General features: G+C 34.3%; 2 protein-coding genes across 9 annotated transcripts; both read left to right on the forward strand.

Annotated features, from left to right (window-relative positions):
• Positions 1-2,870: 2,870 nt before the first annotated feature.
• LOC101250598 (uncharacterized) lies at positions 2,871-11,607 on the forward strand. 2 transcript variants are annotated; one of them, XM_004239029.5, is made up of 15 exons: positions 2,871-3,294; positions 3,691-4,131; positions 5,192-5,269; positions 5,550-5,605; positions 6,978-7,097; positions 7,253-7,323; positions 7,529-7,622; positions 7,723-7,932; positions 8,988-9,239; positions 9,521-9,629; positions 9,758-9,825; positions 10,362-10,431; positions 10,538-10,612; positions 10,727-10,818; positions 11,293-11,607. In XM_004239029.5, exons 2-15 carry the CDS (start codon positions 3,832-3,834, stop codon positions 11,366-11,368), a joined length of 1,671 nt encoding a protein of 556 aa, XP_004239077.1. In that variant the 5' UTR covers positions 2,871-3,294; positions 3,691-3,831; the 3' UTR covers positions 11,369-11,607. The 2 variants fall into 2 exon arrangements, with proteins under 2 accessions (XP_004239077.1, XP_010320882.1); XM_010322580.4 differs by having other exon boundaries at positions 2,931-3,267.
• A 339-nt stretch (positions 11,608-11,946) lies between these two features.
• On the forward strand, positions 11,947-16,705 carry LOC101251088 (clp protease adapter protein ClpF, chloroplastic). 7 transcript variants are annotated; one of them, XM_004239031.5, is made up of 9 exons: positions 11,947-12,342; positions 13,414-13,815; positions 13,904-13,963; positions 14,165-14,259; positions 14,412-14,584; positions 15,131-15,243; positions 15,962-16,007; positions 16,131-16,171; positions 16,255-16,705. In XM_004239031.5, the coding sequence occupies exons 2-9, from the start codon at positions 13,489-13,491 to the stop codon at positions 16,408-16,410; spliced, it is 1,011 nt and encodes a 336-aa protein (XP_004239079.2). In that variant the 5' UTR covers positions 11,947-12,342; positions 13,414-13,488; the 3' UTR covers positions 16,411-16,705. The 7 variants fall into 7 exon arrangements, with proteins under 7 accessions (XP_004239079.2, XP_010320885.2, XP_069153669.1 ...); XM_010322583.4 differs by having other exon boundaries at positions 12,181-12,303; XM_010322581.4 differs by having other exon boundaries at positions 12,208-12,342; positions 13,398-13,815.
• The last annotated feature ends 500 nt before the right edge of the window (positions 16,706-17,205 follow it).

The following is a 17,205-nucleotide window of genomic DNA, read 5'->3' on the forward strand; positions in this document are numbered from 1 at the left end:
AGTAATACGTTGAAGAACTTGTCAAGGGACATTCTTTCATTGAAAATACATCGCATTAGTAAACTATGAGCTTGAGAGTGGCATATTGATGTTAAGGAAATCGGTCAGATAAATCCGTTAATTTTTTCATTTAAAGCTGATACACGAATATAAAAATGACTTGTAAATACTCCTACCATTATCAAAAAATAGCTAATATATACCTCAACATATACATGTACCGTTACAAAAGTTTAAAAAATCATTTGAAATTTAGTAAAAATTTTATTTTTACTTTCATTCTTTAGTGTAAACATAAGAGGAATAAAAAAGAAAAGACGTGAGTAGAAAAAGATTTAAAGCTTTTTTTTATTATTGCTATAAAGTAATCTAATTTAATATCTATAAAAAAAATATTTAGAGCATTTATGATAAATTTTACAAGAAAATAAGTGAAAGAAATAAATTTGATCATCAAAATAATAAATTTCAATTAGTCAATAAATAAAAATAGTCAAAAGAAAAAAAAAAACTTGTGAGAAGGATCAATATACTCTTACATGAATTATCTTTTTTAGTAAAAAATTTTAAAATAATTTTTTCACGGTAAAATGTAAATAAGTTCTAAATAACAAAATTGTGAAATATTAGAAGTAAGTTTTTGTTTTACGTTTTAGCCAGGAAGAGGAAAGATGAAAGAGAAAATAGTTGCATCCTAATATATATATATATATGTTTTCATTAAAAATTATTTATAATTTATTTAAGAGAGCAAATATGTCCATTTATATTATTGATTTTATGTATATAAGTGTATGTAATAATTCTTGGTGGGACTAGGAATGTTACTGCCTCTTTCTTTTAGGCCAAAATGGTGAATTTTGAAGATGTACTCATTGTATATTCAATTATAATCATTCTAACTATTTTTCGTTTCGAATGAATTGTTATCTCCCCTCTTTCAAATAAATTTTTCTTTTATTTTAAATGGTTAATATCCAAATAACCAAACCAAACTGAAACCGATAATAACCAAACTGATAAATGCATTATATATTTTGTTTTGTTTGGTTTTGATACTATTAAAATCGACTAAATTGGTTTGATTTTGATTTTGATTAATAATTGACCTTTAAACACCCTAAATTAATAACATTGTCTATTTCTTCAATTTTAGTATTAACATTGATTATTTTTACTAGTTTTGCTGTCAATATTTCTTTTAATAATTTTGTTACTCAGATTATAACTTACATATATATCATGTTACAACACTCGCATACATTAATGGAGCGTAAATTTCGTAATGAATGTACTATTATGATTATAATATAAATATAGAAAAAAATAACCAACGTAATATTATAAGTAATTATAATTTCAAGAAGTTACAAAATGTAACTAGATTTTTGGATTTTGCAGTAAGCACACAATATATCACGTGTTGATACAACTCTTTCGCGCGTCTTCAACAGATACAACTGACACCCGCCTGATTCAGTTAATACCTGACACCTGAATACCCGCATGATTAAGTTGATAACCATAACCTAAATACAATCATTTTATTACACAAACTCTTCCACCATCCGTCTAATACATCACCTCAATTAAATCTATATTATGTAAATATACAAATTATAGCTATATTACATAATGTCGAGCTAAATTAAGTCATTTATGAGATTTTCTATATCTTTTACCAAAAGGGAAGTTAAACAGTTTCATTCATGAAAATATTTTTCATCTACATAAAAAGAAAAAAGAGGAACATTCACAAAAGGTGCTTACTATTTTTATAAACAATTTTAAATATCTTACGTATATGTGTTTTCATTAAAAAATATTTATAATTTATTTATAAAAGTAAAAAAATTATTCAAAACGAGAACATTTATCTTATTGATTTTAAGTATATAAGTGTATGTGACAATTTTTGGCGGAACTAGAAATGCTACTGTCTTTCAGGCGATAATGGTGAATTTTGAAGCTTTATTCATAAAATATTCAATTATAATCATTCTAATTATTTTTCGTTTCAAACGAGTTGTTACCCCCCCTTTTCATATAAATTTTCTTTTATCTTTAAGCATGACTAATAGTCGAATAACCAAATCAATCTGAAATTTATAACAACCAAACTGATAAATGTATATTACAGTTCGTTTAGTTTCGTTTTGATGATATTAAAATCTACTAAATTGGTTTGATTTTGATTTTGACCAATACTTGACGTGTGAACACGTCTAAATTAATAACATTGTCTATTTCTTTAATTTTATTATTAATGTTGATTATTTTTATGTTGGTTATCTTTACTAGTTTTGTTGTCAATATATCTTTTCTAATTTCGTTATTCAGATTTTATTTTTATATATATATATATATATATATATATATATATATATATATATTTTACAACACTCACATATACTAATGGGACGTAAATTTCATAATGAATGTACGAATTATAATTATAATTTAAATATAGAAAAATAACCAACGTAATATTATAATAAGTAATAATAATTTCAACAAGTTGCAAAATGTAATTATATTTTGGATTTTGTAGTAAACACACAATATATCACGTGTTAATACAATTCTTTCGCGCGTCTTCAACAGATATAACTGACACCCGCCTGATTCAGTTGATACCCGCCACCTAAATACGATCACGTGTTGATACAAATCTTTCGCGCTCAACAGATAGAACTGACATCCGCCTGGTTCAGTTAATACCCGCCACCTAAATACCCGCATAATTGAGTTGATAATTATAACCTAAATACAACATTTTAATTACACAAACTCTTCCGCCATCCATCTAATATATCATTCAATTAAATATATATTACATAAATATACAAATTATAGCTATTTGTCTGGCTAAATTAAGTCATTTATGAAATTTTCTTATATCATCTGCCAAAAGGGAAGTTAAAAAGCTTCATTTTATGAAAATATTTTTCTTTTTACATAAAAGGAAAAAAGAGGAATATTCACAAAAGGTGCTTATTTGAAACTCTGACAAGAATTCAGAGGGCACCTGAGTAATTAATGAAAAATTATTAAACAGTGATTACAAAGAATAGAAAATGACAAAACAACCCACAATGATAACTTAAAGCTAAAAAATTCCACAAATTCCCAAATCCACTCCTCCATCTCCAAAGGGAGTCCCGATTTTGGCTATAGCTCATTTTTTGGACCCCACCCCTCCAGCACAATTCCCTCCTATTGCCAACCTAGCTTGTTGTCTTGTTGAAATTTCACATCCATTCACAGGTGATTTTCTTGAAGAATTCTCAAAGGGTATGTGTTTTGTTGATGATTTTGTTGATATGTTAGTTTTTTTTCTTTGTGGGGTAATGTATATGTGATTCTTGAATCTGGTTGAAGAACCTTTAAATTGTGTTTTGTTGGTATAGGTTCTGTTGAGGTTGTAATTTTGTTAAGTTTGATCAATTGGATGGTTTCTTGGTTTAATTTTTAAAAATGGGGTTGTTTTTGTTGATTTTGATGTAGTGATAATGAATTAATGATGTTTTGCTCAATTGAATTTGTGGGGGTTGAGGTTTAGTTTAGTATGATGAGCAATTTTAGATGTAAAGATTGGATTTTTATTGGGAATTATACCTATTTCCAGCTTAAGTTTTGTGGTGTTTTGTCCTGTGTATGGAGTTGGATAATACTTTGTGTTCTTTTCAGGGGATTTGATTCTTTTGGTGGAAACGTGGGGTTACTGAATTTTTTCAGTATGTGTTTGACTTTAGCTGTTATCGAACAAAGGAGAATATCCTGTTCTTTATGAAGGAATAGGAGTGAGATTCGAGTTAAGAGAAGGAAATTATGTATCGGCCTGTAGCAACTACTACCCGAGGAGGGGTACCAACTGATAGTGGAGATTCTGTGGTGACACTGGATCAAGTTCCACGTTGGATTGATTCTGACATTAGGTACTTGTATGAGAATGAAGACCCTAATTCCGACTATGCAGATCCTTTGTCATCTGCTTCAGGGTCTGAGGGCAATGCGAATGGTATTGTTTCCAAGTTTCCTGTGGATCATGAGATTAACTCCAAGATATACCTGTGGAGAGGAGACCCCTGGAATCTCGAGGTAGATGCTGTTGTTAACTCTACAAATGAGGTGAGAAGTAACTTCTAGATAATTGTATGTTGTGATCTTTGTATTTATTTTGATTAGGTTTCTTGACATACGTAGTATTTGCTTCTTCTGTGGATTAACATTGCATTGTTTGTTTTTAAATTTGGAGAGTAAGGGATCAAATAGTATGTGTGTTTTTAAATTTGGAGAGTAAGGGATTAAATAGTATGTGTGCTTGCATCCGTTCTCTGAGGTTGTGACAGAAACATGAACTTGCACCAACAGACTAGCTAAAGAATTTGGGTTTTCATTGAAATATTGAGTTCCAAGTAGGGTACTTTTGTGTCTGATTTGAGTAAATACAGTAGGGAGTAGGGGATACTTAGAGTTATATGCTTTTTCATGAGCTAGTTATCATGGTCAATAAGTGGGTTCAGTACTCAAATACAAAAAACCCTGGATGATCTCCTACTCATCTACCTAACCTTGGTGGCAGAGTTACCCTATATGTAGATATACTGGTGGGAGGTAGTAGGTACACAGTGGAATAGTTGAGGTGCATGTAGTTATCCCCGACATCACTGTTATAAATAAGAAGAAGACTTTAAAGAGCCAAAAAGGTAGAATATATTTCAATCCTGTTCCTATTTCTTTAAGGGACGGGGTAAGTATGTTTGGGGTACTTTATCCATAAAAAGTGGTACAAGTGGATGTATTTTGATTCTACCAACAATGGGAGGAGTAATATCTATTCAAATTTGCATTCTATTTCTACTTTGCAAGTTTATCATAACTTAGAAGTACCTAGAAACTGACACACGTATATGTAGGCTTTGGATGAGTCTTCTGTTTTTTCCTGGAAATATGTGTCTTACTTGACATCTTCCCAAAAGATCATAAGGTCGACCAGTGTGATGATTAAATTCATTTCCATACATACCATCTATTTAAGATATGTCTGCACTTGTTCTAATTTGTGCAATTTCAGTAAGAAATTTGTAGAAATGTAGAGACCAGTAATTATTGCAATTAACTACATCAAGAAAACACTTTTCTGTCAGTGGAATCGTTGACAATTATACTTCAATTTTGTGCTCAACAGAATTTAGATGAAGCACACAGCAGCCCTGGATTGCATGCTGCAGCTGGACCTGGACTTGCAGAGGAATGTGCTACACTCGTAGGTTCCTCAATGTTTCATATGTTTTCCAGATTTTTCAAAACTTAATTCCTGAATGGATTCACAAATAGGGTCAGAAGCATAATTTGTGGCAACCAATCAACCTCAAACAGTTCCCTTACATTTTTATGGGAGCAGTTTCTTTAGATTTATTTCTTGCACTTTCTGTTTGTTCCAGCTTAAAAATGCTATTTAACTTCTTTTTCAACTGTTGGCCCTTGTATTCAACTTATGATGGTTACACTAGAAAGATTTATGTACAATTTACATTGTTTCATAGGGAGGATGCCGGACAGGAATGGCAAAAGTTACCAATGCTTATGATCTCCCTGCTAGGTGGGTGATTTTTATAAACTTTGTGCATTATTGTTGAGTATGTTAGTAACTGACTTCTTTTTAAGTTGATCTGCAATACCTTATCTTTACATATGCAATAATGATCACTAGTAAATCTTTAACTAGTCGAAGTCAGCTATGTGAACACCCTACATCTATTCTACTCCATCAAGGCATAGTTCATTCAGTACTCAATTATTTGTACTATAGGACAAATCATGGATTCTTAAAAATTAGGGATTTTCTCAATCTCACATCTGTCCATGCATCGTCATACGATCGGAACCAAACTCAAACGATTTCTGCAAAAAATCGGGCTCAGTGTAAAAGCACCACCAACAACTAACTTTAACTGCAACAGGTTGGTGGTGCCTATATGGATGCTTTGCTTTCATTGTGTGTTCTATTATTCGCTAAATCTGCAAGAATTCAAAGAAATTCTATTTCTTTTGAGACAACTTCCCTTCATGTGATTTTTTGGTCCCTCTTGGTACCTTCTGTGATCATGGTAACGTCCTTATACAAAAGAAGAACTCACCTATGAACCGGCGTATTTGGAGCTCTCCTTAAAAAATTTAGCTGTTTCCATCAATGCCCACTTTTCGAGTATGTTCACATAGTGAAGGAAATAGGGGTGGAATCTGTGAACAGCTAAGCTGGTCTTCAATGGGAAAAAAAGAGCACATGTATATTGAAGTATCAGCTGCAAACCACTCAGGGATATCCATGACCTGTCTACTTCACCAAAACCTCACAATACATGGTGTTTGAGTTGGTTATGAAATTGCTATATGAAAGCCAGGCTGCAATTGTATCTGGCAAAAAAGATAAGTTGTTTCATGATCATGAACAATGTGATTGTACTTGTGTTGGATTATCTAAATAATGATCCGATAATGTGAGAGTCTAAAGAAAATATTCGATCTTATTCTTTGACATCATGGTTGGGAGGAAGTACGGCATATCTCAATTCATGCCACTAACCTAACTATATTGTTTTCTCCAGAGCTACTGATGAAAACTGAAGTCATCAAGCTCCTATATCTTACTTTTTACACTCTAATAAGAAAATCGTCATGCCGCTTAACATTTTTTTATTTGAATGATGATGGTTGGGTGTTGACTGTTGAACAGTAGTAGTAGTATAAATGCATTCCTGTATCACCCTATTTTTTTCATAGTAAAGTAAAATTAATTAAAATAAAAAAATAAGTAAATTACCGTTGATCAAGGTATGAAAAAAGAAAAAGAAATATTCAATGTTCTCTTGCCGTTTGAACTTAGTTCATGATTTTCATCACAATTTTTGCATGGAACAAATGCAGCATAATCATAAGCCTTTGACGTACTGCTGATTGAGTTTCGTGTGCAGGAGGGTCATTCACACTGTTGGTCCGAAGTATGCGGTAAAATACCACACTGCTGCCGAGAACGCTCTAAGTCATTGCTATCGCTCTTGCCTTGAACTTCTTATAGAAAATGGATTACAGAGGTTATCTAATGTTCATATGTTCTGTGGGTTGTTATTAATGCCGTGATTTTGATTAATAAAAGGAAAAAGGGAGAGCCACTCCCTTGGTTTCCTTTTTATTTTAGAGGTTTCAAATATTTAAAACGCTACTTACTATGCTGGTTTATGTAGTGCAGCATTGCGATGGGCTGTATCTATACCGAAGCCAAAAATTACCCGCGAGAACCTGCTGCTCATGTTGCAATAAGTAATATATCTCTCTGTTTTCTTAATAAATTGCTTATCTGTTCGTTATTTGATTTTCAAATAAAGATAAAGATAATTCTTTCTGTGCTGAGACTGGAAAGAACTGATATCTCCTTCAGAAAGATCCCCTCATATTAAATATATTTGCTTAAATGTTTTATCTGCCAGTTGTTGAATGTAACTCCATCTTTTATTGTTTTGATTAGGAACTGTACGGCGGTTTCTTGAGAAACAGAAAGATAAAATAGAGGCAGTCGTTTTCTGTACAACTACATCATCCGATACGGAGATATATAAAAGGTATACTTGGTACATTGTTTTCTACTATATACTTGAGAGGGTGCAAGCATTGTGTATATTGTTTTGGCTGTTAAAATTTACAGTATCTTTGATTTTGCAGATTGCTTCCTCTTTACTTCCCTCGGGATAATCATGAGGAAGAAATTGCCCGGTTAAAACTTCCTGCAGATGTTGGGGATGAGAATGGAGAGACAACTACTGCTGAGCGTAAAATAAGAATAAAACCATTGCCAAATTCAAAAGTTTCTAGTCCAAGGACCCCCCAAGCATCTGTTGATCTATCTGTCAGTAATCTTGGTTTGTCCAGAAGGTTAGTGATGAATTAAGCAGTTCATTCACAACAAATATCACGTGAACAGCAGGCTTGCAAGATACAGTTTGAAGTGTTAAAGTTTGTTACAACTTAAAAACTGGTTTCTTTGCTCATGTCTCCCCCGAATTTTTTAATCTATGTGTATTACGGTTGAATGAGACAAAGGAAATTATTGCTTACATAAAGAATAGCTCCTGGTATCCCTAAGCTTTTGGCTGTCGCTTTATAATATCACTACCTTTCGACTTTGAATGTCCTATTTGAAACAAACTAATTAGCTCAAGGTTTATGACTGGTCCTTTCAAAAGCGAAGATGCTAAAACAAATGTCATGTTTTTTTTGTGATTACAGTTAAGAGACTGGTGTAATATGTAAGAAGGGCCTTCTGAAGTGAAGTCTTATTTAGGTGTGATTAAACAAGTTTCAAGTTGAACATAGTGCTGCACTCTATGAGTTTTAATAGGATGAACTTCTCCACCATCATTTTGCTGGAAATTTAGCTTGCATTCCACTCGATTAAATCCTTTGATGGTGGAAGTTCTTCTCTCTCTTGGCCTTGATCAATAAATAAAGCATGATCCCCGAACAAAAAGATTACACCATATATCTTAATTGACTATCTTGAATTACATTTTCGTCCAGATGGCATCAGCTTCCATTATTAAGGACTTCGGAGATCACTCCGCATTCATGTGTTTCCAAGCCAGTATAAGAGTCAAACTAAAGCACTTTTTGTACTTGCAGCTCATCATTCTGTTTTCTCATTAATGAAAAACCATAATTCATTGTTCTTAACAATAGTCCTGGGATTTTTTGGTTTTTTGTTATTTCTGATCATATTGCTGCAGTGAATTTTTGGTTGTAAATTATAATCAAGAGTAAATAACATTAAGAAAGATACTTCCTGTTACTTTTACATTGTAATATTACTTCGATTAAAAATTCCATTATTGTTGTTTGTTATCTAGTTTCTACATGTTGAAATCATATTTGTGTGGCATATGACTTGATTATATATCGTTAAACCAGACTGAGAAAATTTTCTTAAACAGGAGTTCATCCTACTTGGATGCATTTCTGGATCCTGCTTTTATGTCCCTGATCAAAGACCCAGATCAGCGACGTAAAGAACAATGGGAAAAAACAGCCCAAGCGCAAAATAATTGGAACTGCTTCAAAATGCTTGGATATGGTGACCTTGGGGGACCTGCTTTATCAGCTGCAGAAGAATATACCCTTCATTCTAGATATCTTGCAAAAGCGAATTCTATGAATCTTTCAGAAATTGCGGAAATGAAAATCGTGTAAGCAGCTTTCTGTAAATGATGTCTTTGCTATCATTGTTTCTTGGTCCATGGTCTTGTCATATGAATGGGAATACTTGCATCTAACTGTTTGGAGCCTCAGATATGCACTTGAATAGAGTGAAAGTAGGACGAGGTCTGCATTTACCCGATTGCATGCAAAGGTTTTGTAAAATTAACATGACTACTAGATAACTGAATTTTTATTAACACATCCTTGAATAAGCCTCACCTCACCTTGCTTATGTTAAACTTATGTTTCTCATTGGCTGTGTTTTCAGTTACCGAGGAGGGGTTGATAGTGAGGGTCGTCCAGTTATGGTAGTCGTGGGAGCACATTTCCTGCTAAGATGTCTTGATCTTGAGAGATTTACCCTGTACGTTGTAAAGGTAGTGATAATTTCTTCTACATTGCATGAGATCTATCCATAGCAATTGTATGATTCATAATTTGTTTTACTTCAATTTTTTACTGCATGATTTGGCAGTAAATAGTTATTCTGCTCGTCACATTTCAGGAGTTCGAGCCTGTGATTCAGAAGCCTTACTCAATAGTGTATTTACATTCTGCAGCGTCTTTACAGATGTAAGTTTTAGCTTCTGGCCATATTTTCATTGGGTCATGTCCGTATGATGGATAGACCTTGTGGTGAAGTTTGTTAATTAGTATAAGTGAAAACAATCAATAATTTAGATTTAAATCTTTCTCTGATCAGAATGATAGACAATCTTCACTATCTCCAAAACATCTTGTATCAGCTTAAGAACTAACGTGTATACATTGCCGGACATCATTATTGTTCTTTCTGAGTCATTTTGCTTTGAGGATCCTTTTATCTACAGTTCTTTGTGTTCATATGATTGATCAGTATCCCCAAACAAATAAAATAGCTCCCCTCCCCCCCGCACACACACACACACAACAACCTTTTTCTTTTAATGCAATCCTTGATCTCAATGTGGTTGGTTCACTGAAAGAGTCCTTTCATAATGCTGATTAATGAGCTTCTGTTTTATTTTACTTTGGTGGTTCGGTTGTGTCACTAGTTTTTTTTGTACCTCAAATTTGGCAATACTTTTTCTTAGATGCTTCCGGAATTTTGTTTCGTTGTTCAAAAACAGGCAACCAGATTTAGGCTGGATGAAGAGATTACAACAAATACTTGGACGGAAACACCAGCGTAACCTTCATGTATGCAATGCCTTTGCCCATTTTTCTTGTCCTTGGCATGGTTTCATAAAGCTGGACATTATTTCTGTTTCTTTTGTCTTTCTAAATCTCGTTTCTTTGTGAGCAGGCAATATACGTGCTTCACCCTACCTTTGGACTGAAGTCTGCAATTTTTGCTTTGCAACTCTTTGTCGATAATGTGGTAACTATTTTCTTAGCGCATTCCTTTTTTTCTTTTCATCTAATCCCATTATTACTTGTAAACATACTCCATTCCATTTCTCTGAAGCCTTATCTCTGGGTAACTAATCTGCAGGTGTGGAAAAAAGTAGTATATCTTGATCGTCTTCTACAGCTATTCCGCTATGTTCCTCGTGAACAGTTAACTATTCCTGATTTTGTATTCCAGTTAAGTAATCATACCACAATCCTTCATTTATCACGTCAGAATGTACGAGAGTTGAGTGCAACGTGCCAGTTTACTTGATAGTATTATGCATTGCCCATAATTTTGCTCTATTGGGTGGGAAGATAATAGTTCCTACTTACTTATCTTGATTTTAGGCTGGCTACTGTCTCATTATAGTCTGAATTTCTTGTCGAGTTCTGGCGCTTTTCACATGTAGCAACTCAGAGGCGGATGCAATATGTGTAGCAACAGTTAGCTCCCTTCTTGTAACGAGCACTTGACTACTTACATAAAGATAGAACCCATCAGTTTAAATCTTAGATTCGCCTTTGTTGCAACTGTCATCTAACGTGTTCTTGGACTTAGATTGAACTCATCATCAGTTTAAATCATGGATTTGCCTCTGTAGCAACATCGTCTCCCCTCCCTCCATGTAATGTGTTCTTGAACTACGTGTCATCTCGTGATTGCAGGCATGATTTGGAAGTGAATGGAGGGAAGGGCCTAATCGTTGATCCGAGAACAAAATATGTTTATCAGAGACCTTAGTGTCCATATCCATGAGCTAAAAGATTCATCAGTTAAACCAGCTATGGAGCAAATTGTGAGATAATGAAGCTGGGTTATCTCTTGTTAATTTCTCTGTTGTTTGTAAAATTTTATTTGTTGATTAATTTGTGCAGACAATGTTGTCTTGCCTCCTGTGGCAATAAAATGACCCCCCTCCCCTATCGTTTTCCATGTAATGAATGTATATTTTATTTAGAATTTGATTTTATATTTAGTCGCATTAATGCTTGCATTATAGTAGGCTGCATCACCTCCCTTGGTTGCGGCCATATTCTGTACCCTACGGAAATGCTAAACATTCGTGGATTAAAACTTGAAAAATTGATAAAATCGTCTAATTTTTGTAAATTAACCTCTAAATGTTCAAAATGAACACTGGAAATGGTGAGAATGTACATATTGCTTCTCAACTCTCTACGTAAGGGTTCGTCAACAAAAAAATTGTTTGAAAGCAATGTCAAATCAAAATATTTATGAATTAACATACGAAAAATTGAAAAAATTACTGAATAATGTAAATTGGTCCTTAAATGCCCAAATTGGATTTTGCAAATGGTGAGATTGTATGTACTCCATGGGGAATTTCATAAAGGTTTTGCAAAGACCTCTTTTGGAAGCTAACTTCCCTACAAAGGATTCGATAAATGTTTCACAAAGAAATCATTCGAAAGTCGATAAAGTGAGAAAATCACATAAATTCCTAATGTAAAATTTTGTAAAAATATATGATCCTAAACTATATCACCAAAAATTTCATGGGCTAATGAAAAAATTGTCAATTAATCACCCATTTGATGTTGTAGAATAGCCAGGTGGCAGTGCACTATAAATACCAAAAAAAAAAAATGATATCAATGGGAGTAGAATGAAAAATTAGTGGACGCCATTTGCCCGGCAGAAAACACAACTTTCCGGTGCGTCTCCGATCTTCTTCTCCGGTGATATTTCTGCAAGTGAGTAAGCTTTTACTCAGTTATTGTTAATACATTTTGTTTATTTCAAATCAAAATAGTAGTAGAAATTCGAGTTATAGGATTTGCATTCTATTGAAAGTTCATTTTTAATTTTAGATTAATGGGAGAAAATTAATATGATTCGAAACTGAATAAGCAAAAGGCGAAGCAGAATTATAGAATGAGATATTTCTATGTAGTGTTAAATTTTTTGAAGGGTTGTCTAGTTGCAATAAACATTAACAGGTGGATTAGCTCTAGTTTATTCTGTGTGAGCTGAGATGATTCGTCTTTTTCCTCCTTTTAGGGGTTTTGACGAACTGAGGGAGGTGATTAGTCAGGATATAGCACCGTTTGAGTTTATTGAGGACGTGATTCTAGATAGGAAGGTATACACGGTGAGGATTAGGATAGAATGTTTAGTAGGCAGTAGTGTTGTCACTTCATTCATGTGGGAGAGGCAGGGGGCTAGGCTCCTCTCCGGTTGTACCTATTAGTAATAGTAAATAGAAATCACTTAGTTTCTTTGTTCCGTAGTGTTTATTACTATTTGTTGTTCCATTTGCTTTATATCTTGTTTTTCTTATAACCGTGTTTCAAATTCTACTTTTCTTTTGAGCCGATGGTTATAGAAACAGTATCTCTACCTTAGGAAGGTAAGAGGAAGGTACATGCCTACCCTCCCCAGCGTCCACTTGTGGAATTGCACTAGTATGTTGTTGGAATTGATTGCAGAATACTCGAATTGCAATTCAGAAGTTCTTTCTTTAGCTTTAATTTGCTCAATGAACGTGAATTTAGTTATGTTTGGAGCTGCAATAAACATTTAGATGTTGGATTAAATGAACCCAAATTGCAGGCTATGGGTATAAAGGATTCTTGTAGTCTGCCCAAAGTATTTTGTAGTTTGAATGGTAAACATTTAGGGGTTTTGTGAAGTTTTTGACAAGGGTTTCTTCTTTCATTCTTTTCTTTTTGAACCTTTCTAAATGTCAGTATACAAAGTTAAATTCTCTGAATTGACTACGCAATGCTGAAGTTGAAAATTTGAAAAGAATAACTTTATTACAGAAGTAGATTGAACGGAAAGGAAAATAGGTTCTTTGAAGGAGTAGGGTGAAGGAGGGGTTGTCCTGAACAGTAGCCATGGTGCAAAGTGTGTCAATGAGTACTCTTGCAACTTCTAGATATTGCGGATTTTGTGGATCCACCTGTTTGAGGAGGCAGTTTGGACAAATAAAAGAAACCACGATAGGTTTTGGGGAAAGTCAATTTGTTTGGAATGATCGTCGGAAAAACTTATCCTTTGCAACCAACATTGATATGCTAAAGCCAAGAAATTTGAGGGTTCAAGCTGGATGGTTGTTTAAAGGAGGTGACAAAAGCTCAGAAGCAAGCATTGAGCGTAGCGAGAATGCCAATGAAGATATATTGATGTTCTTTTTTCAGCTTGACCTGGCTACACGCGTGCAGGTTAGCATCTAGCTCTGTGATGTGCTGTAGTTTATTTGCTATATCTTCGATCATTGCTTCATCAGTGCCTATCCTGCTTTATGCACAGTATGCTTTGAATGTGGAGCAGTATGAAATTGCACAACAACTAAGAGAGAAGCTCACTGAGGTTAGTTTATGCAGATAATAAATGTCCTGTTTTCATCTCATCTTTTACTTATTTCCCATTATCAGCTTTAAGCAACTGTTCTTCTTGCGATTTTATTGGATTTGATTTTTGGACTTTGGTTCTCCAAAGTTGGATAAGCCAACGGATAGATGAGAATTGTTTACTGACAAGAATCAGCGTGCTGCTTATATGCTTGTGAAGGTGGAAACAGAGGTTTTGAAGCAGCAGGAATCCAGAAGGGGATCAGCCTCAAAGAGTGAAGCTCAAGATATGGCTATAAGCATCTTGCGTCTACGGTAAGCATACTCACATTCTTTTTGATATTTTTTCCAAAAGCTTTGAGTGCTGGATATCAAGCTATTTCTTGAATTGATTACAAAGATTCTATGTATAGTATGTTCCAAAGGTACCTTTTGAAGCATCTCTGATCAGCTTTTGCTTCATCCAGTGCAGACCTGCAGAATGCAGTTCAGAGTGAAAATTATGATTTGGCAGCTAAATTACGAGATGAAATTTCCAAGCTTGAGGCAGAGTCTCTGACTACATCGATAAGAGCTCAGGCATATGAAAATGCTCAATATGCATTTCGATTAGGCCAGAAAGTGAAGCACAAGAATTTTGGTATGGAATCTTTAACTTTTGGAGTGGAAGGAACAGCCTTTGTCTAATTCAAAAGATAACCAAATGTAAAAACAGATATACAGATCCTCATATGTTCTCCATATAATTAACTTGTGCCTAAAAGTGATATATAAATTTGAGATCCATTATCAAGCTTCCTGGTAGGATCGTCAAATCTTGATGATTTGATTAATTTGCAGTATTTCATGGCAGAAGTTTTACATTGTAACTGCATGAACTACTTGAACGTCACTGACTGATCAACCCTTGCTTATTTCTGGTGTTGACTTGTGAGGATACATCATCAGGAAGTGCCTTCAATATTATCTTTTAGTGATGTGCAATACCTTGCATGGAGTGATGTGCTATACCTTGCATGGACATCTTGTGGCTCAATGTATCGAATGATATAACTATTCTCCTGACACATTGCTTCCTCCTGTAAAGATTCCCTTTACTGACATTCATGGAACCCCTAGATTCAGCTCAATTAGTAAAAGTTACTCAAGTTATTTATAGTATTGAACCCTTATGTTGTGACTTCAGGATATCGTGGTGTTATATGTGGGATGGACCCAATATGTTGTGAATCGAATTCATGGATGGAAAATGCTCAAGTAGAAAAGTTGACTCGTGGTCCTGATCAGCCCTTTTATCAGGTTTTGTTTGGATCTTGTAACGTAAAAATATGTTTCATCTATTGCAAGCAAAGATCAATTCAATTTATCTATCTGAGCATGGTCTAGTATCAACAGTAATTCTTTGCGGCTACATCCCAAGGAAAGATCAAATAACTTTCTAGCTGTGTGTCAAATTGCCAACCACCTTTTGTACTTTGTAGTCCCCTTCCTCCTTAATATCTGAAATTTACCGCTTATGCTGTAGAGTTCCTGTTCCTAGCTTCGTCGTCTCATAATAATCACAAATGTTGCATATGTTACTGTGTATTAACCTGATAATTTACAAACTTCTGTGTGGGTCTCTAGCAACTGTAGCCTTGAGCATACATGACAATTTTTCAACCTGTTTACAAACATAGAAAAATAATTTTACCTCTAGGCCCTCATTTTTACAAGTTCAAAGAACGATCTCGAATGACGTGGAAGTTTGACGTCTTTTAGAGTTAGGTACCCGAATGATGACCCCCAGTGCAAAAACTATATGAGCTTCACCTAAGAAACATTTTCCTGATACAATTAAAAGAATTGTTAGAAACTTCTTATGCATCCTGTGCAAGTTCTTGATCCTAATCCACAGTCAAACTTCAGCTCTCATTTTTCTGCGTTAGAGGGCCTGAAAGTGGTGCGGCTCCAAGTGATATTTCTTTAGTTATTATTTCTGATCTTTTTAGTAGACTAAATATAGATATATTTTCAGGTGCTGGTGGATGTACATACAGATCCCAATCTGTTAGTGGCATATGGTAAGTGAAATTGGTGACCATGAATAAGCATTTCTAATACCTAGATAGTTAGTATGAGCCAAGAAAGGTCCATATACTGTATGGAATTGTGTCTCATTAGTCTGATAATTGTTCATCATGCAGTACCTGAGGAAAGTCTAGTGGCGCCTAGCGAACCAGATAAGGTATGTATACATCTAATCTGAAATTACAACACAAAAAGTTGTCATTCAATCTCTAACTTGGTGAAAAGCTCAACCACGTGCAGGATCGATTTGATCATCCCTACACCTCATTCTTATTTTTTGGGATGGATGCTGCCGGAGATTTCATACCAATCAAGCAGCTGCGAGAGAAGTACAACAAGCCTCGGCATGAGGTGCCTTATGATCCGGACAATGAGAAGAGTGGAGAAAGTTCCTAGATGCGACCAGGAGTTCTGTTCCCCTCTAAGCAATTTCTGGATATATGAGAAATTTTCTTGAGTGAAGAGAAATGCCTTCCTTCCCCTCTTTCCATTATGGTGGGGTTTACCTCATCTTGAAAGACTGCAAAATATGTTTTCTGCACAATGTCCTTAGAATACACAACACGATTGTGGAGGCTCTTGTATTGTTCTGGAGATTTTGGATGACCATGACCAAAGTTTATTGAGCTTCTGTTATTGTCAGCTTGTTTCAACAGAAAATGGTCAATGTATATTCATGTTTTACTGCAAATGCCCTTTATATTTTCCGTTCTTTTTTTTTCTTCAATTTGGGTTCAATTGACATATATACGCCCTCGAATGTGGATAAGTAAGCACTTAAATTTGTACTATAAAATTAAACAAGTAGACACATTTATTCCATATAGCGTCCTATGTGGAAATGTTGTCCTAGTTTCTCCTCATTGGAGCTTAATTAAATTCTGATTTGTGCCTAGAAGTCGCACATGGAAATAAAAATTGTGTCCTAGTCTCTCCAAATTGGAGCTCGATTAAATTTGGATTTGTGCCCAGAAGTCCCAAATGGAAATTTTGTGTCATGGTCTCCCCAAATTAAAGTTTGATTAAATTCGAATTTGCATTTTGAAGTCTCATATTGGGGTAAAACATTCTCTAAAAAAAATGATTCAAACTCGACACTTTGATAGTATTTACCATTCCATTGCACCTCTGATTAGTAATTTTTTATCGGCGTTTGAAACATCAATATCAATTAATTGGACTTTACATCAT

This window comes from Solanum lycopersicum, chromosome 5 (assembly GCF_036512215.1).
Source record: "Solanum lycopersicum chromosome 5, SLM_r2.1".
Taxonomy (NCBI): Eukaryota; Viridiplantae; Streptophyta; class Magnoliopsida; order Solanales; family Solanaceae; genus Solanum; species Solanum lycopersicum.

What these genes read in the sequence shown, in the direction of transcription:
- LOC101251088 (XM_004239031.5), top strand. Translation starts at nt 13,489, where the DNA reads ATGGTGCAAAGTGTGTCAATGAGTACTCTTGCAACTTCTAGATATTGC. An exon ending in TAAGAGAGAAGCTCACTGAG is followed by an intron (nt 13,964 to 14,164) that starts GTTAGTTTATGC and finishes ATGCTTGTGAAG; the next exon opens with GTGGAAACAGAGGTTTTGAA. An exon ending in CTGATCAGCCCTTTTATCAG is followed by an intron (nt 15,244 to 15,961) that starts GTTTTGTTTGGA and finishes ATATATTTTCAG; the next exon opens with GTGCTGGTGGATGTACATAC.
- LOC101250598 (XM_004239029.5), top strand. Translation starts at nt 3,832, where the DNA reads ATGTATCGGCCTGTAGCAACTACTACCCGAGGAGGGGTACCAACTGAT. An exon ending in TGCTGCTCATGTTGCAATAA is followed by an intron (nt 7,324 to 7,528) that starts GTAATATATCTC and finishes TGTTTTGATTAG; the next exon opens with GAACTGTACGGCGGTTTCTT. An exon ending in GATACGGAGATATATAAAAG is followed by an intron (nt 7,623 to 7,722) that starts GTATACTTGGTA and finishes TTGATTTTGCAG; the next exon opens with ATTGCTTCCTCTTTACTTCC.